At 43.5% G+C, this 18,382-nt stretch overlaps 1 protein-coding gene across 2 annotated transcripts in view; it reads right to left on the bottom strand.

Annotated features, from left to right (window-relative positions):
• Positions 1 to 1,859: 1,859 nt before the first annotated feature.
• PLCXD2 (phosphatidylinositol specific phospholipase C X domain containing 2) overlaps positions 1,860 to 18,382 on the bottom strand; it is a 49,030-nt gene continuing 32,507 nt past the window's right edge. Inside the window, exons 3-5 of one of the 2 annotated variants that reach the window (XR_003517849.2) lie at positions 15,346 to 15,587; positions 7,497 to 8,060; positions 1,860 to 6,558 (exon numbers count right to left, since the gene is read on the bottom strand). Coding sequence is in view for 1 of the 2 variants with exons in the window: in XM_027582056.2 (XP_027437857.1) it covers positions 7,901 to 8,060; positions 15,346 to 15,587 (402 nt within the window). In the remaining variant the exon portion in view is untranslated. Of the gene's footprint in view, positions 8,061 to 15,345; positions 15,588 to 18,382 lie in introns of both variants that reach the window. The other variant, XM_027582056.2, reaches the window with a different exon arrangement.

The following is an 18,382-nucleotide window of genomic DNA, read 5'->3' on the forward strand; positions in this document are numbered from 1 at the left end:
CAGTGGGACTGGGTGACTGGGCACCTCTCTCCTGCCCATTTAAACTGCTGCACAGGACGGCTGGGAAAGAGGGTGGTCGGGGCACAGACTTCTACAGGAGACATGGAGAGTATCCTTGCGAAAAAAGAGGGGATTTTCTATCTCAAATAGCAGTTTGTTTATATACTTATTTATTTAGTTAAGGATGTTTGGAAAGAACACAGCCAAACCCAGTTCTTAACCAAAGTGTGCGGCTGACTCAAGTGTGCGGCAGTTTTTTTTTCAACTTGGAAAGGATCGTAAACAAAGGTCATTCCCATAGCTTCACAGTGGATTTTTTTTTAATTTACTTTGAAAGGAAATTTTATATCACTGTTGAAAAACCCAGTATCACTTGCCATAAAGAGAAGGTAACCATAAAATAAATACAATGCAAACAAAATGATATTAAATGTTAGATGGAGGCTATTGCCTTTTTAAAAATTTAAGCTAGGTAAACAAGGGTTAGAGGGGTTTCATCACTAAGCTGAGACTGTCCTCTCTACTAATTAGAATGATTAAGTGATTAATGACACGAATGCTATTCAAGGCTGTGACCACCTTCCACCTCACATCATCTGGCATACCACCAGGGGCATGAACCCCACTGGGAGGGGGTGGGTGTAAAGTCTCCACCCCCAAACTAAGACTAATAAAACTACTCTTGAGAATTTCCTGGGTGCCAGGCTCTGGGCTAAAATGCTTTCTGTATAGTTTCTTATATGGACTTCTCAACAACCCATCAGAGGAGGTATGATTAGTCCTGTATCTTATATATTTAGAGATGTTAGTTTGCCTAAAGTTACGTAGCCAGGACGTGCTAGAGTTGGGATAGAAACACAGGGCTGTGCATCTCTGAAATGCCTGTTGCCATAGTTTCTGTGCTAAATAGAATGTTCAGAACCCAGCTACAAAATGAAATCTTCATTTGTACACGGTGTACCAGCTCCATTCTCATAGAGCAATGTCTCAACCCAAGTGTATGTTCAGAAATTGAGGCAGGCCAGTGGAGTCTTTGCAATTACCCCATGCAGGTTTTAAACCCTCTTTGCTTATGTTTAGACCCAGCCTTATCTTCATCATGTAATTTTTTATTAAAACCAAATGGGAATAACTGAACATGGTGCATATGAAAGCCAACCAGAGGATAGTATGGTAGATTTACTAGACACTAACTAAAATACAGGTGAAAAATCTGACTTTTACCTTGTTCTTCAATTGCTACATGTGATTATCCTTAATTAGCTGTTGTAACATTCAACTATATGAAATGAATAACATGGAATTAATTTCATCTCTACTAAATTCATACACAGGACTTTCACCTCAACCCATTATTTTTGTAAAGCAGAAGGCAAAAAGAGAAATTCACTGAAATTAAGTGGGCTCTGCTATTCTACTAAAAAGAATTAAGGATGAGGAAAATATTGGAATCTTTGCTGCCAACAGGGCCTGGACACCCTCTCATTATTGACTCTGTGTGCGGACAAACACATAATCTCTGCCTTGTTCTATCTCCGGGCATTTGGCAGTCGCTCAGAGTAACATGGGCTGGAGATGGTGGTTGGGTGAGAATATGGAGGCCAGGAGGACCTGGCCCAAGCCTACGAGAAACAGCTGAAGCGTTGGGGGGTGAAGCTCAGAAAGGCATGGGTGACAAGGCTGTGCGCACATTTCATGCTCATCTTGGGGACTGCGGGCATGGTCAGCCAATTCCCATGGATTCCTCACCCAATATCGTATGATAAGTCATCTTATTGACGCTGAGCCTATAGCCTTTAAAAAAATTAGAAGTGGGCCGATAATAAAATGCACGTAGAATCAAGGAAAAGTGCCTGCTGAAGTTTTATATTTATTATTGGGCTTAGGCCTATTTACGTAGTTCAAATAAAATACAAGAACAGACATCATGTCATATCTATTAAATTTTTTTTCACAGTTAAAATGAGGTAATCTGGCTTTACAATGTTTTAGGCTGAATTAAGCAGTATGATCCAGTTTATAAGAAGGAGAGAAATATTTGAATAATGATTTCCTAGGGGGGAAAAGCCAAGTGAAATGTGTGTGAATAAGATAATTAAGCCACAAAATACATTTCAGAGTACCAAGCAGCATATATGTAAAATTTTAACTCTAACCTTAAAATTGGTACAATTTATTATTATTATGTTTTTACTTAACTTAGCAAACAGCATGCATTGTAATATAAAACAAGCCTAGAGGACAAACAATATCTAATAGAGTATTTATCAGATTAATATATCATCTGAATTGACCAAGACGTATTTTCACTATGATAATCTCTGTATTTTCTAAGTGCTGATTATAGTTGGCATATATCCAGTACAAACAATGCATACACAATCTGTATGTGATACTTATTAACACTGGGGCATAAATTAGGAAGTATAATAGCAGCAAGGTACCACTGTGTCTAGAATATGTTCTAATATTTATCATATTGATACTATAGATTCATGACCGCAGTGTTATTAGTGCTATAAACTAATAGCAAATATAAAACTGCAAATATACAAAGCGACTGAAGGCCTGTTTGACTTCAAAGTGCTATGCTTCTCATTGGGCTACAAGCTTGTGAGCAAGCTCCTGCTATTTGAATGAAGCACTGGCCCCGAGTTCTGGGTTCCAATCAGATTCTGTGTGTGGCGGTGGGGGGTGGGGGGGCAGAATTATGCCTTTGGGACAGTACAGAGCAATAACCTTGGTGGTAAGAGTGCATTTGGGCATCATTGAAAACGTTGTGCCTTTTTGTGTAAGTTTTGCCAGCATTGTTATTTATAGTAATCGGCAGATGATAAAGGATGGCCAGGAGACAAGAGAAGAAAGTGGTCTTCTGTGGAGATCAGAAGGAATGAGATGGAAAATGCCTCTTGACTACTGATGAGGTTATCTCAATAGACTGTGGAATTGAGTTCCCAGTGAAGAGAAGAAAAATATTGTATCCAAACTATGTAGCTTAGAAAGGAGTATGAAAAAACCCTAAGAATAAGTTTCATTGGAGAAAAGACTAGAACACTATATCCACTGCAGGATCGAAAGAGTTCTCTTAGAATATTTTTATAGTGTTTTAAGACTGCTATTTCAACAACATCAATGGCCATTGTCAGTATTTCTAGTAGGAAGCCAGGGAAGCCAGAAGATAAGGCGGTCATACGTCTCCTGGGGTAGTAGGTAGTAAAGAGCTGTTCATGATCACTTGGAATTAGGGTCCATTTCCAGCTAAATCACTTATCCCCCAACCAGTTCACTCCTGTGTATCCAAGGTAACATTTGTGAGTGACAAAGTGATGATGGCAAATACTAGGAAGCCATCTGAGGCAGAGGGCCAAGGAAGACTGGAAAGGTGGTAGAATTTTGAGGGACAACCACGTTCTGTGCCATACAGAACAAACTTCCTGTCAGGACATTTGATGTTATCAGTTTCTATTCATTCCCTTGTGGCGTAACATGACTGTTTAGCATGCACTTGGGAAAGCCCACCTCCCAGGAACTCAAGTGGGCATCGGCTGATTTCATGCAGCTACACGCATCTCGTTCTGTGGATTACTAAAGGCGCCAGTTCCCTCATCCCACACCACACTTTTGAGCAATGAACCCAAATGGCATTTCTTCACACATGCCACACAAGGAAGAATTACCGGAACTGGGTACCCCCCCTGAGTATGAGGCATTTACTTTAATCATCAGGAGCCTGATATTTTGGGAAGCTAGTCCACCAAGGTGTGCAGAACATCACTAAAGTAGCAGACAACATCTTTATTCCAGATTAAGAAACCAAGGCAGATGTAGCACAGGGTCACTTAGCTGCAAAGCCACGAGAGAGAAGTCTCATGGTTGTGCCCCACTCGTTAGCCTGTTCCATTTCCCAGAACCTCCCAGTAAAAAACTGCAGTCGGCCAACAGAGAACATTACAAAAATTGCACCCGGGGCACGAACTCATTCGGTAAGATGGCCTGATTTTGTGTAGCCCTAGTGCTTCCATGAAAAGAAACCATTTCATTTCAGTTGTAACAACTTCTGCTTCTCCACCATTAGCTTAGCACTAAGCTTTCTTGCCAGGTTGTAATCATGTCTCTTTGGAGGACACTTTCTTATGGCAGGATTCAGAAACAAAATCCTGACCCACCACGAAACTGCATTTCATTCCAGAATGCTCCACCATATCATCTTCTTGACCAGAAACATCCACTTTGTGATGTGAACGTGAGGGCATGAAAGAAGAACTAGGACTCTTAAGATTGATCATGACCTGGGCTCAGATCTTGTGTTTTCTTTGAGTTTATATAAAAATCCTGGGTTCAGACTGTGGCTTAACTCTTCTCAAGAATTCAGGGGTCTGGACTCAGTGCTGAGGAAATGACTAAACTTAATTATTAGCGGTCTCATACAGCATATACGTAATAGTTTTTGGCATGATCCTCTCTGGTCTGCCATTAATTTAAAATTTAATCCACCATCATTTATCATCCCTTCCATCAGTTCCATCTTGACTTCTCTCTCCAACCCTAAGAGTATCTTGTGGGCCCATGAAACCACAGTGGTACCTCTAATAGGCTCCAAGTTCAAGCCTTTAAACAGTGCTCTAATCTAACTGAAACCTGTGATTGTCCCCTTTGCCACAAAGCCATGGAAATGTGGTGAATGGTCCAGAGAATTCATGAAAAACTCAGCCTACATTTCAGAAGAACTATGGCCCAAATCCTATGAAACTAAAGGCCTCTTTGGCTCAGTCAAGTAGCTTTTTAGTTGATCTTGAAGTGAATTCTGAGTAAGCACGATAGCCTTGTTTGATCCTGTGAGAATAAATGATGCGGTTGGGTCAACCATTTTTATTGTTGGCAGTTGGAGAATGAGTCATAGACCTAAAGTTTATTCTCCCTCTGTCCCATCACAGAGTCTCCTGCTTGGCCTTAGGTCCAAGAGCAGAATGCATCCGTCCTTTGCGATATGCTGAACAACTTTTTCTTGGAGCAGAGATTCTGCCAATTCAAGGGTGTTTATCAAGGGCGAACTGCAAATAATCTTCCTCCCATCTCCCAGAACGCCTGTGCAGAATTTCAGAAGGCAAGCCAGGCTGGCAACCCAGAGCAGTAAGAAGGAGTGAGCACCTGCACTTGCCACATAGAGCAAGGCTCCGTGCCCATGACCTTGGGACCGTTTTCTGTGCTTCTGGGTCATGCTTGATGACTTTTCTCTTACCAGGCGAACACTGAGATGCACTTAAATGTTACAACCCAAGTGAAGTGCAATGATATCTTTTAAAACTAAAGGAAAAAGTCAAGTAAACATTTCACGGAACAGTCAGCAGCCCTTGGGTGTCACTGGCGTCCTGTGTAGATACCTGCCAATGCACCGGGCCTCATAGCACCGAGCACCTGGACAAAGATGAGGCTCAAATAAAAGAGAGCAGGAATAATTCTCCTCTTGCCTCCTGATCTCTTTGCCAAGTAACAAAGGGTTAAAAGAGGGGAGCCGATCTAGTCCCTAGCAATGGACCAAGAGTTAAAAATAAGACCAAAATGAAACAATAATGACACACAACCCTGAGGGTAGGCCAGGGATTTCAGAGCTTGTCACTGGGGTTTAATAGCAGAATTGAGGAACAACTGAGAAAGCGAGGGCACTTCCTTTCTTACTCTTTTCCAGAGAAGGCCCTAAAAAATGGACAGCACAATCCCAGAAACCTCTTGGAGGGGGGTTTCAAATGCAAGAACAGGAAAAGTTAAGCCAGATTTTCCCAGAGGCATTTGTCTTGTGATCCCCCTCCAGCCGTGGGAGCTAAAGGTCAGGGATGAACCGACTTTACAGAGAGGCTGGAAGAGCGCGAGCTGGGCGTGCGCGTGTGCTTTTGGCAGCTCACCCCAGGTGCCCACCGCTGCACAGCAGGGAGGAATGGCGAGCCGCTGGGAGGTGGCCTAATGACACACACACACACACACACACACACACACACACACACACACACACACACACACACACACACACACACACACACACACACACACACACACACACACACACACACACACACACACACACACACACACACACACACACACACACACACACACACACACACACACACACCCTGTCCAGGAGTCCATGTTTATCTGCCTTAAGAATCCAGAGGCTGACATTTCCTTAGGGATCCTCAGACAGTTCTGAGGGGCATCGGCGCGTACACACTCACATGCCCCGTTTTCTTTCCAGATCCTTCCTTTCTGACCTTCTACTAGAGATTCTCCCTCAAGAACTGAGAGTTCTTCGTGACCCATTGCATCCTCTTGCCCTCTGCGTGGCCTGCCAGGGGCTTCTCAGCTCTGGACCACACCCACGCAATGCACTGTCCCGACAGGCCTGGGGGAGCTGGGAACATTCCCGGCCCAGTCAGAGGTCATTCACAGTCCTGAAACGCACCGGCCTGTTGAAGATCAGGGCGGCTTTGGGCCTGGGTGAGAAAAGTTCAGGAAGCGCCTTTGTGAGTGCTCTTGAGGTAAGACGCACTGAAGATACTTAATCTATAAATAAATAAATGGATAAATAAATAAATAAAAACACAAGAGGGCTCTTTCTAGATAAGTACCTCTTACCAATTAAAAAAACAAAACAAAACCCAAAATCCCCTCTTGAGTTTCACAGCCCTCCTGCAGGGGTGATTAGCAGGCCCAAAACAACCTGCAGAAAGTAGAACAATCGAGATGCAAACTGGAAACGTTCCAGCACTGGGTCTCATTCACTTGATGATGACACGCAAGTCATCCTGAATGTTCCCGAGGTAGTCTGGTTTTCAAGAAGTTACAGAACAGCTCCAAACCCACTCGGAGCTTCCTCCTTAAATCCATTGCACTTGCCCATGCATCCCGCGGCTGCCTCCCCAGTGCCACGATAAGGTGCCTTCCGGTAGCGTTATACCTTACGCGACACAGCACAGACCCGGGTCCTCAGCAGGCAGCAATGAAATGCAATTCCAAGATCTGGCTTGAAGATCCCATTCCAAAGAGGACTTTGCCAAAATGATGCAGGAGGTTACCTGGCAGCCATTTTGGGAAAAGCTTACAGGATTAAAACCAAAGAAATGCGGCATGCGCGGCATGCAGCAAACATGCATATCTATTTCCTGTTGGGCCCCACACTGAAAAGATCCCCCACCATTGTTCCTTTCAGTTTTAAGAAGGGGCCAATAGAAATGGAAAGGAATCAATGTTTTACAACTGGGAAACACATTTCTGATACCACAGGCAATATGCACGGTTTATCCAAAGAACGCAGGTGCCCAGTTCCCAAGCAGCAGCTATGCAAGAACAGCTTGTGGCTGGAATGGTCTGGTGATCAAGAAGTCTTACTCTTTCAGGGAAGAAGTGGTGACATTCGACATGCCAGAGAGAAGTGGTGCCTGGCCCTTTTCTCCCTCAAAGCCCCAGGTTGATGTTAGAGCCACCCACGGGGCCTTCCACACCTGCCACGAGCCATTCTTTTGCCTAAGAATGCGTTTCTGGTTCAGTCTTCTCACTGGCTCGCATACAACATCCTGGCAGACAGCCAGAAACTGGGCCAATTCGGAGACACTCGAAGGAAGCTGGAGACCCCCTTTCCACGTTACATTCCACATCATGAGCCACTGGGGAGACCCTAACTTTGATCACATGAAACATGCTTCTTCCCTTGGACTTCAGGTTTTTTTAGAAGTCTCATTTGGGAAAAATGCAATTAAAAGCTCTGTAATTTTATCCAAATGGCCCTATGAAGAGGGGAAACTGCCCTCCTCCTCCTTCCCCATCACTGCCCAGGGGCTGTCCTAACAGGAAACCCTTCAGAACTCTGGCCTGGATCAACAAAGTCAACATTGAAATAAAAACCAAATCAGCATTTAGCCAAAGCTCTGTCCTCCTGGAGGAGGTCATTCAATTCAATGACAGTCGTGGCGAAGTCCACCAGGTCCACGAAGTCAGATGTGATGATGTTGACACCCATGGCTCCGGGCTTCTGAGTCTTCACCCAGTCCAGGATGGCAGGAAGATTCCTACACAGAAGACAGGACAGAGAGCAGAGTTGAAAAGGACTCTTCCAGAAATGGAAACAAGACATTTCCATTCGTGTAACAAAAGTACGCCAATAAAAGCACTAGTCCCCCACAGTTCGTCCGTTGGAGTTGTAGATCTCTTTCAAGGATGAAGTGATGTCTATTCCAACAGAGAACTACACTTTCAGGGTTTCTGCTCTGGAAGAGGAGATTATCTGCCTCAAGCACCAAAGAGATAACCATGTCAGTAGGACCTTGAAACACTAAGATTGAGAGCTTAATTATTGGTAGGTTCTCTAATTTTTTTTATCACGAAAATTTTCAAACATATTGCAACGCTGAAAGAAATTTACGGGCAGTGCATGCACCACCTAGCTTCTACCACTAACATTTTATAGTACGTGCTTGCCACATAGCTGTCCATCCACCCAACACGCTATCCTTCTATCAAAACATCTTATATTTTTGACAAATTCCAATGGCAAACAGCTATACACATGCCCCAAATACCCTAGTATGCATATCATTATCCAGGACTCAATATTTGTTTTAATTTTTCTTTTGACATAAACTCACATCCAATAAAATGGGCAAATCTTAAGTGTACACTAGTTGAGTTGGGACAAATGTATGTACGTAATGTACACCCATTATCAAGGGACAGAACATTACCAGCACCCCGGAAGGTTCCTGCATGTACCTTCCCCATCAATCCCTGCCTGCATCCTCCCAGGGGCAACAATTATCCTCATTTTTTTTTCTACCACTGATTAAATTTGCCTGTTCTAGGGGGCACCTGGGTGGTTCAGTCGTTAAGCACCTGCCTTTGGCTCAGGTCATGATCCCAGGGTCCTGGGATCGAGCCCTACATCGGGCTCTCTGCTCTGCGGGAAGCCTGCTTCTCCCTCTCCCACTCCCCCTGCTTGTGTTCCCTCTTTCACTGTGTCTCTCTCTGTCAAATAAAGTCTTTAAAAAAAACATTTGCCTGTTCTAGAACTTCATGTGAGTTCATGCAGTATGTATTCTTTTGTGTGAGGTTCTTTCACTCAGCATTATGGTTTTGGAATCCATCCATGTTGTTGCATACATCAGCAGCTTGTTCTTTCATTTTAATCACCGTACTGTTTCACTGCATGAATATACTGTAGTTTGTTTATCCATTTTCTTACTCATGAATAAATGGGATATTGCTCATTTTTGGATATTATGGCTAAAACTGTTATGGGCATTCTTATCTAAGTCTTTTTGTGGACATTTATTTTCATTTCTTTTGGATAAATATCAAGGACTAAAATTCCTTTACTACATGGTAGGCTTACATTTAGTTTTATAAGAAACTTCCAGATCTTTTCCCAAAGAGGTTGTTCCATTATATAATCCCATCAACAAAGTGTAAGAGTCCTGGTTGCTTCAGAGCCTCTCCAAAATTTGGCACAGTCTTCTTAATTTTAGCCATTCTAGTGGGTATGTAAAGATATCTAAGTGTTTTAATTTGCATTCTTCTGATGACTAATAAGGCTGAGCCGTTTGTAATGTACTTATTGGCCATTTGTATGTCTGCTTCGGAAAGTACCTGCTCAATTTTTACCCATTCTTTTTTTTCTCTTTCTTTTAATTGTTGAGTTGTAGAAATTATTTATATATTCTAGACACTAGTCTTTTCTTGGATATGCTTTTTGATATTTTAACCTTGCTTATAGCTTGTCTACTAACTTTATTAATGGCATATTTTGGTGAGCTCAATTCCTTAAATTCTTTTTTTTTTTTTTATAATTTCTGTGATCTATCTAGGAAACTTTTGCTTAGTCCCAAGTCACAAAAATGTCTTCCTGTTTTCTTCTTTAAGCATATGGCTTTAGCTTTCCTGTTAGATCCAAAATCTATCTCAAGCTAATTTTTATATATGGTATGAAGCAGGAGGGGTGGGGTTCACTTCTCCCATATGGATATAGCATTCCAGAAGTATGAGTAGCTTCTTAATGGACCACTGCTTACTCAGTGGTCTCACAAACACAGTCGGTTGGTCACACTTTACAATTCAAGGATTTTCCATGTGATATCCAGAAATGTTTTGCCCGAAGCAGCTCATCATTTAGTGACATCAACAAATGACAACAATTTAATGTGATACCTTCTGTATTAGCAGGAAATGTAAATACCATGGAGGGTAGAGGCGAGGGCGAAGTGAAGTGTACTGCACAGTCTGGCATCCGGGGAGACGTTAAGGAAGACACAACCCATAGCTTATGATTTGGTTAAGGGATGAGATTTTTTTTTAAGATTTTATTTATTTATTTGAGAGACCGCGAGCAAGAGCAGGGGTGGGGAGGTGGGGAGCAGAGGCAGAGGGAGAAGCTGGCTCCCCGCCGAGCAGGGAGCCCGATGCAGGGCTCGATCCCAGAACCCTGGGATCATGACCTGAGCCAAAGGCAGACACTTAACCAACCGAGTCACCCAGCCATCCTGGGACTGGAGACTTTTTAGGAAGGATTTGCTCCAGGGGGTCAAAAATAAAAACACTTTTATCTTGAGGGCCCCCTTTCTCTTCCTCTGGTGACGATCTCCTTGGTTGTCATCTTCTCTTTCCAAGCTGCCCCCCGCTTTGAGCATACACCCTGACCTCTCAATCTCCTAGATGACCCTGTCCAGGCCTTGCTAGCATTTCTTTGCCTCTTCTCACGAAAACAATGATCAGTCCTGGGGCACTCCTCTCACTCAGTGGACTCAAGAACTGGCCATGGGCTATAAAACGCATCTCATAAACCAATTTGCATTTTTATGTTAGTAGGTTAATTAGGATTTAATAAGCTGCCATCACAGGAGTAAGTCCATTTTTAACCGGGTCTCCCAAAGATTTAATAACCTCAATTTGACCTTAACTTATTCAATTTCTTCCTGCCTCAGTCTCTCCCCCTGTAAAATGGGCATAAAACTACTACTTATCTCATGTAGATTTTGGGGAGGGGGAATTAAATAAGGTAATATAGGTGAAGTGCTTAGCTTTGCCTGGGATATAGCAAGCACTATGTGAGTGTTTGGCACGAGAGAAGAAATCATACATGCTAGAGTGTAGGGTAGAGATAGCTGAAGGCCAAGAACGAAGTGCCACAAGTAGTCTTCCCTTGGCGATAGAGACCTGGAATACAGTGGCCCACAAGAAGGCCGCTATAGTCCTGAGACTGACCCATTCAAGACTTCTTTTTCTTTTACTTTATTTTTTAAAGATTTATTTATTTTAGACACACACACACACACACACACACACACGCACACACACACAGACTGGGGGGCAGAGAGAATCTCAAGCAGACTCTGAGCTGAGCGCAGAGCCCCACTAGGGGCTCCATCCCACGACCTGAGATCACAACCCTAAGACGACAATGTGAGCCAAAACCAAGAGTCAGACGCTCAACTGACTGCCACCTGGGTGCCCCAATACTTCTTTTTTAAAATCCACTAGCCAGGGGGCGCCTGGGTAGTTCAGTCAGTAGAGCAATGATGACTCTTGATCTCAGGGTCATGAGTTCAAGCCCCACATTGGGTGCAGAGCTTTCTTAAAAGAAAAAAAAAAAAAAAATCCCCTAGTCAGTGTTTAGGTATGAAATGTTGGCGCCATCTTCTGGTCATCATGGGGAAATGAGAACTAAAGGCTTGGTAGCAACTCCAGGGGATCCTTGGAGCCTGAGCAGAGAAATGTGGGAAAGGCATCCACCTGCGGTCTCCGGTGACAAAGAGCTCTATGTCAGCTTCAGGTTGCACGTATCAACCTTCCTCAAGGCAAGGATCAAATAACCAGGATTACGTACAAGGACAGGAAAATGTAGAACTCCCTGTGAGGAGAAGCCGCTTTATTTTCTTAACTCCTGGCCTTTAGCAAGGAGAGATGAGTGCAGACGGCTGAGCCAGATATTGCCAACAGGCCTGTGAAGCACCAGGTCCCATAAGCAGAGCAGTCGGTTTGAAACTTCCCTTTGCCTTTGAAGCCGACTGAGAAGCAGCCTGACCCTCTGTGTTCTTGGGTTTCTTTACAGACAGAGATGGCGTGCCTATTTTGTGCCAGTCACTGTGGTAGGCATTTTCATGCTAAGACTCTACAGTTTTGTGCAGTCATATTAATCCTTTAAGAGGCGGGAAAGAGACAGCTCAGAGAGCTCAGGAAATTTGACCAGGCCACCCTGTTAAGAGACTACATTGGTGTGCTAGGGCTGCCATAGAAAATGCCAGACTGGGTGACTTCAACAACAAAAATGTATTTTCTCACAGTTCTAAGACTGGGAGTCCAAGATCGAGATGTTGGCAGGTTTGGGTTCTTCTGAGGTTTCTCTCCTTGGCTGGTAGATGGCTGCCTTCTTGCTGTGTCCTCATGTCACCTTTTCTCTGAGCACACACAACCCTGGGGTCTCTTTGCATGTCCAAATTTCCTCCTTTTATAAGGACACCAGTCTGACTGGATTAGGGCCAACCCTAATGGCCTCATTTTAACTTAGTCACCTCTTTAAAGACCCAATCTCCAATGGCTACATCCTGAGATACTGGGGCCTAGGGCTTCAACATACGAATTTCCAGGGAACAGAATTCAGCCCATAACAGGGATCAGATCAGGCTTCAGTCTCAGGCTTCTGACTTCAGTCTGTGTCCCCTTCTATGGCTCCATGGTTGTTCCTTGAACTTAGGCAAATCTGTCCTGGAACTTAGGCAAATCTTGCTTTCATTTGATTTCAGTGGGAGGTTTCTAAGAATCTAGGGAAATCTACCAGAGAAATTCAGTCAGAATGGCTCTTTTTCATGGCTTCCTTTCAGGGTGATGAACCAAAGCAAACAAGATCTTAGGTCCAAAGTTTCACCTAAGAGTTAGGTTAACTTCCTGCTGAAAAAAAAAAAAATCACCTCTACAACTGTGGGAAAATATACCTATCTGATCTTTTTCCTCTTGGTTAAGCTGGTAACCAGTGCTCAGGAACCAGTCTGAGAGTACCCCTTGTACTTCAGTTAGGACAGAGCTCTTGGGTGTTAGAAATGCTTCTCTCCTACGCTTGTTCAATTGCCCAGAGGAAACGACAGCCACTCATCCTGCTGGTGTTTGGGAACAAACTCTTGACTTTGTTTCTCCCTTCAGTGGATGTGGAGGCCTAGGAATGCATGCTGCATCCCTGTAATATTCTTGAGACCAGCAGAGTGGAGAGGCCCAAGTATCTCTCCAGCCTTGAGACATCCGCTTGCCACCAGCGAGGGCTCTGGCATGCTAGGATCCCTTCGCTTTGGGCACATGCCGCCATCATTATCACTAAGTGAAAGCTTTGTGCTTCCTTTACAGCCAGATTAAAGTTCTAGGAATTTACAGGTATGAAAAGCATTGTGACTTTGTGGGTTCACAGCTGTAACCAGGAAGATCTGACCAGATTCAGGGACCAGTAAGACAATTACAGGTCAGTGGAGCAGAAAGGAGCGGAGCGATGAAATACGCTATATTCAAGTCAGTGGTGAATATGGAAAAGGGCAACAGCACAACAGTCAGAAGTCCAGAGTTAGAGCATATTATTGACTCTTACCAGCTATGTGGGTCTGGGTCGCTTAACCTTACTGAGTCCCAGCTGAAATGGGGGCAATAATGCGCTCTAGACCTGGAGGCTGGCTTGATTTAAGAATCAAATGAAATCGTCTGCAAGAGGGTAATTTATATTCTAAATACAGTATACAGATATAACTTATCCTGATTTTTAAATACTCTCTCCTTTATTAGTACAACTCTCTGCACAGACTTTATTATGTTATTTTCATACTGCTTTACAGAAATGTACATGTTTATTTTTCCTGACTGACTTAAGTTCCATGAGGACAGACTCTATTGTTTCCCTTGTATCTTTAGACCTAGCTCCTCCTAAGTACTCAATCTTTTTTGTTGAATGAATGAATGAATAAGTGAATAATAATCTACAAGTTTGCCAACCACATGAGGAAAATGGTGTGTTACATGAACATAGAAAACAAGGAAGTTTGTCATTCTGGACCTTTCCGAGCTACAGCACTGCTTTATGACATTCTCTTTTCCAAGTTCAACATAAGTAATTCAGTCAGAACTGAGTCGAGCCCCACAGTAAGGGTTTCTGGTTTTGTTTATGGCCAAGATAAGCAGGAGTTTTCACCAGGAAATAAAAGTTCAGGTGCTTCTTGCTATCTGAACTCTTGCCAGATGCACTCCTGTTATCTGGAGTGATGCTATCCAAACTCAGAACCAGATAGGCAGAGACACATTTTTGGAAGAATCTTTCACTACCTAAATACTGGTACTTACCACCTGGAACTCAGGAACCGAAGCGAGTCCTGTAAATAGCCCTTGTTATCCAAACATATTCGTTTCCTCAGCTTGGATTGGGAGGATGCCCTGTTCTCCAAGTGTACTGATAATATTCCCTTTAGCCACATCGACAGGCATGCACACATATGTGTACAGATATGCAAGTCACGCTTTTTCTTGATGACATCTATCATTTGTGGTGTCCTTGATAAAGAATATCATCGAATATAAAATATCTGGAGCTTCTCCTGCCTAATGGTGCAGTCAGAATCCATTCTGCTCTGAGGAAGTGTGTTAAACTATGGTGCTGCAGGTACCATCCGAAGCTGCTTCTCAGGACTCAACATCGCTATGGAAGGGACAAACCTTTGAAGGTCACCTCTGAATCCCTAGCACCTGGCACAGCTCTTCTCATTTAATGCTTTTTAAATGAGTGAGTACTTGGGCCAGCTGAAAGGCGGGGGCAAGTATGGGATGTGATCACACACCAGAAGTGAACACACTGCCATTGGCTTAAAGCGCTTTGCCTGAGCATCAAAGTTCAGAGAATACTTACGGTCTACTAGATATTTTAACAAAGTATTTAGAGGCCCTTTGGCCACGTTTAATGCAAACCGCCTCAAATGCACAGCTTTTTCAAATATAAGGTTTTTTTGTTTTGTTATCCTAAAATCTTCAAACTATATGATTTTACTGCTGTTTATTCAGAAGAGAATCAAGATAAGTTTTCTTTAAAAAACAAATAGGGCACCTGGGTGGCTCAGTTGGTTAAGCGACTGCCTTCGGCTCAGGTCATGATCCTGGAGTCCCAGGATCGAGTCCCGCATCGGGCTCCCTGCTCAGCCGGGAATCTGCTTCTCCCTCTGACCCTCTTCCCTCTCATGTGCTCTCTCTCTTCTCACTCTCTCCCTCAAATAAATAAATAAAATCTTTAAAAAAAACAAAAAACAAACCATAAACCTTACTTGTGGGGTAGAAGCAAATTCTTACCTATGAACCAGAGTATTCTTGAGGCCACCAACCAGGCCTCGGGCAATGGTTTTCACTCTGGGGGTGAGAATCGCTTGAGAGACATGGAAGGAGCCGCGCGGGGCCCGCTCACTCAGAGTGGTCTCCAAGAAGAGGATGAGTTTGCTCACACTTGTGGTGTTTGCCCAGGGCGCTGGGATCTTCTTTCCAGGCCACAGGAAGGGGTATTGCTTGTAGAAGGGACAGTGATAGAAAATAAGAACCTGAAACATTCAAAACAGAAAAAGGAGAACAACTGATGAATTAGCTGAATGTTAATTCCTTGGCTTTGCCCTGATTGCTAGGATCAAAGGCAAACAAGTATAAGCATGTAGAAATTCAAGAATTTTATGTATATGTATATTTAGAGAAATCAGTAAGCAAAGATTTAAGCACTTGTGTATGTCTGAACTTGAAAATTCTTTATTTTTATCGTGAACACCTCTGCAAGTATGGTAAAATCCCAAACCCCTTCTCAGACTGCATTTTAAATGAATGTATAAAATAAAATAGGATTACAAAGGAAATCAATGAGACCAAAATATAGCTATCAATATATTATTAAATTTGTAATAAATGAGTGTACATGCTTCATAATAAATACATTAAATAAAAGTATTTTGTTTTAAGTCTAATAAGTTCCATCATTTTGAGTTAATGATGAGTAAATGGTATTTCAAATAACTGAAATGTGATATGGAAATACCTGTAATTTCTATGGTGACGAAATCACAGGTAGGGCCGATACTGTGGATATATGAATTTTCAGTTAGACGTGAGAGGTAATAAATATGTAGATTTTTCCCATCCAAATTCACAGACTGCTTCAATCCTACCCATGCCCCTCCCCTTGGGGAGAGCCCTGTGGCTCCCTGGGGCTCAGAGTTGTCTACATGGTATGAGTCCTACGCTCAGGAGACTGACGCTCCTGGGTTTGAGACCAACACCTTGCACTAATCTGGGAGTACCCTGAGTTTCAATCACGCGAGCCAAGCTGACTGAATGAATAACCCTTCCTAGGAGGGGGTGGGAGGGCGCTACTCCAGGCAGGGCAGACTTCCAGAAGGCGATGGGTCTCCAGTGGGACCTCTCGGGGCTGGTGGTGATTTTGAAAATAATTAGTAAGCCATAGCCACAGCATTAATTAGTTTCTGACAGGCAGCCGAGGGATGGGGAGTTGCTATTTTGATTGTCCCAATTCAGGGCTCTGCTGCTTCGGTTTCTAGAAGTAGTATATTTTCCCTGCTTCCAAGCACCAGTAATCTCTTCCTGAAGGAATGTCCAGCGTGTTTACACTCCCTGGACTGCAATCCTCAGATAGCTGGCCTGAGAGCATAATGCTCCAGGCACCTGAGGAGCAGGGCTCTGAATGTGTGTCTGGTCTCCAGTGTGTTGCGCTCATGACTAAGATGCATGACAAACTGCTCCTGCGGGCCCGGAGCTTGGGCGCGTCAGGCTGGATGCACCCAACAGGTAAATAGTTATCTTGTTGTTTTTAATGGTGTTGAGTAATGTCTGACTGACTGCTAAGGATGCCCGTGGTAAACACGTGTGTTAATGAGGTTAATCACAGGCTCAGAGTAAGCAGATTGTTGGGGAGATTGGGAGGATTCCCTGCCGGCGGGGTAATTGGCTAGCTGGGAGCCCGGGGTCTCCTGCCTCCGAAAGGGAGGCAAGCTGTCTTGTGGAATGGACGGTGGCAGAGGCGGGAGGCTGTGTGATCCTTCCCTGTCAGGGCAGGCTTTCAGAGCTGCTGGGGCCCCGAGCAGTGGCAGTGCTGTTCTTTACTCTGCCCTAGAAAAGGTGCAAATAGGACACATTGTACAAAAGGGGCTCTAGGCCTTTCCTCAAGCGCCTGCGCAGTCTGACCATAAGGGTTAGAAGGAGAATTTCTGGTCACACGAGGATGTTGGTCCAGCAAACCAACTGTTATTCCATGGGATTCTAGGGGCAGTCACTCTTGCCCTAGGGCCTGTGTTTTGCACCTGCCCTACCTCACTCTGCTATATTTTTCTCTGAAATTCAACTCTCCCCTCCAGCTCAGCAATTTATGTTCAGTTTCTCTCTGGAGACTCAGATTTGAAATCTACTTTCTTTTGAAAATTATTCCTCGACTGACTTCCTCTTATTCTGATGGGTCCTTTCCTGGGGGCTCCTGGACTATAGATTTATGCTATGTGCTATTTTTCAACTGATTGCTTACAAACCCCTTCCTTCATATAGTACATTTGAGGCAGTTTTATCTTGCAGTTGTGTAGGGGTTGTTTTGTATTTTATGAGTGTTATGGACTCCTCCCTTCTCATTAAGATTCAAAACACTGCCAAACCGTAGATGAAATCTTCTAATTCATTGTACCTCCAAACCCATAACTGCGATGCACAACTGTCGGTGAGCTGTGATGTAATTGTTGAGTAAATGAAATTTGACTGAATGGTAGTACACTTCTTGCTATGAAACTGTAGTGATAAAATACTCAGGGGGTTCCACGCAAGGCAGCTCATTACATAATGAATATTTAAAGTGTAACCACCAGGAGGGCCCTGCCCCCAGCAGGGGGTAGATCACTGATGACTGTGAGGTCTGTTTAGCTTTTAAGAAGAGACATGGTAGGGAAAACTTGGGGAAAGCAAGAAGAGCAAATGGATGACACTCCCTTTTTCTGACAGGTCATCACAGTGTCTTTCCTTCATAATTTTCAGAGTAGCTGTAGTTGGAAGACACAGATCAGTCCATACTTAAAAACAAGGATAGCTCATCACTCTGCTGCTAGAAATTCACTGTCCCCCCTCATCATTATTCCTGAAGACACCTGTTACTCCTGCAGACTTCCGAACAATTTGGTATGCACTGTGGCAAGTCCATTCAGGACACTATCTGTGCGCAAAATTATAAAACTGTATTTATAACAGATATCTGATTGTCAAACTTAGCTGTACTGAGATTTAACCTTACCTGAATCGCACATTCAAAAGCCCTCTTACAGATCTCTGGCCCTTTATTCCGTCTGTGAAACCTCTG

The sequence above is a fragment of the Zalophus californianus genome, chromosome 1 (genome assembly GCF_009762305.2).
Source record: "Zalophus californianus isolate mZalCal1 chromosome 1, mZalCal1.pri.v2, whole genome shotgun sequence".
In the NCBI taxonomy this organism is placed as follows: Eukaryota; Metazoa; Chordata; class Mammalia; order Carnivora; family Otariidae; genus Zalophus; species Zalophus californianus.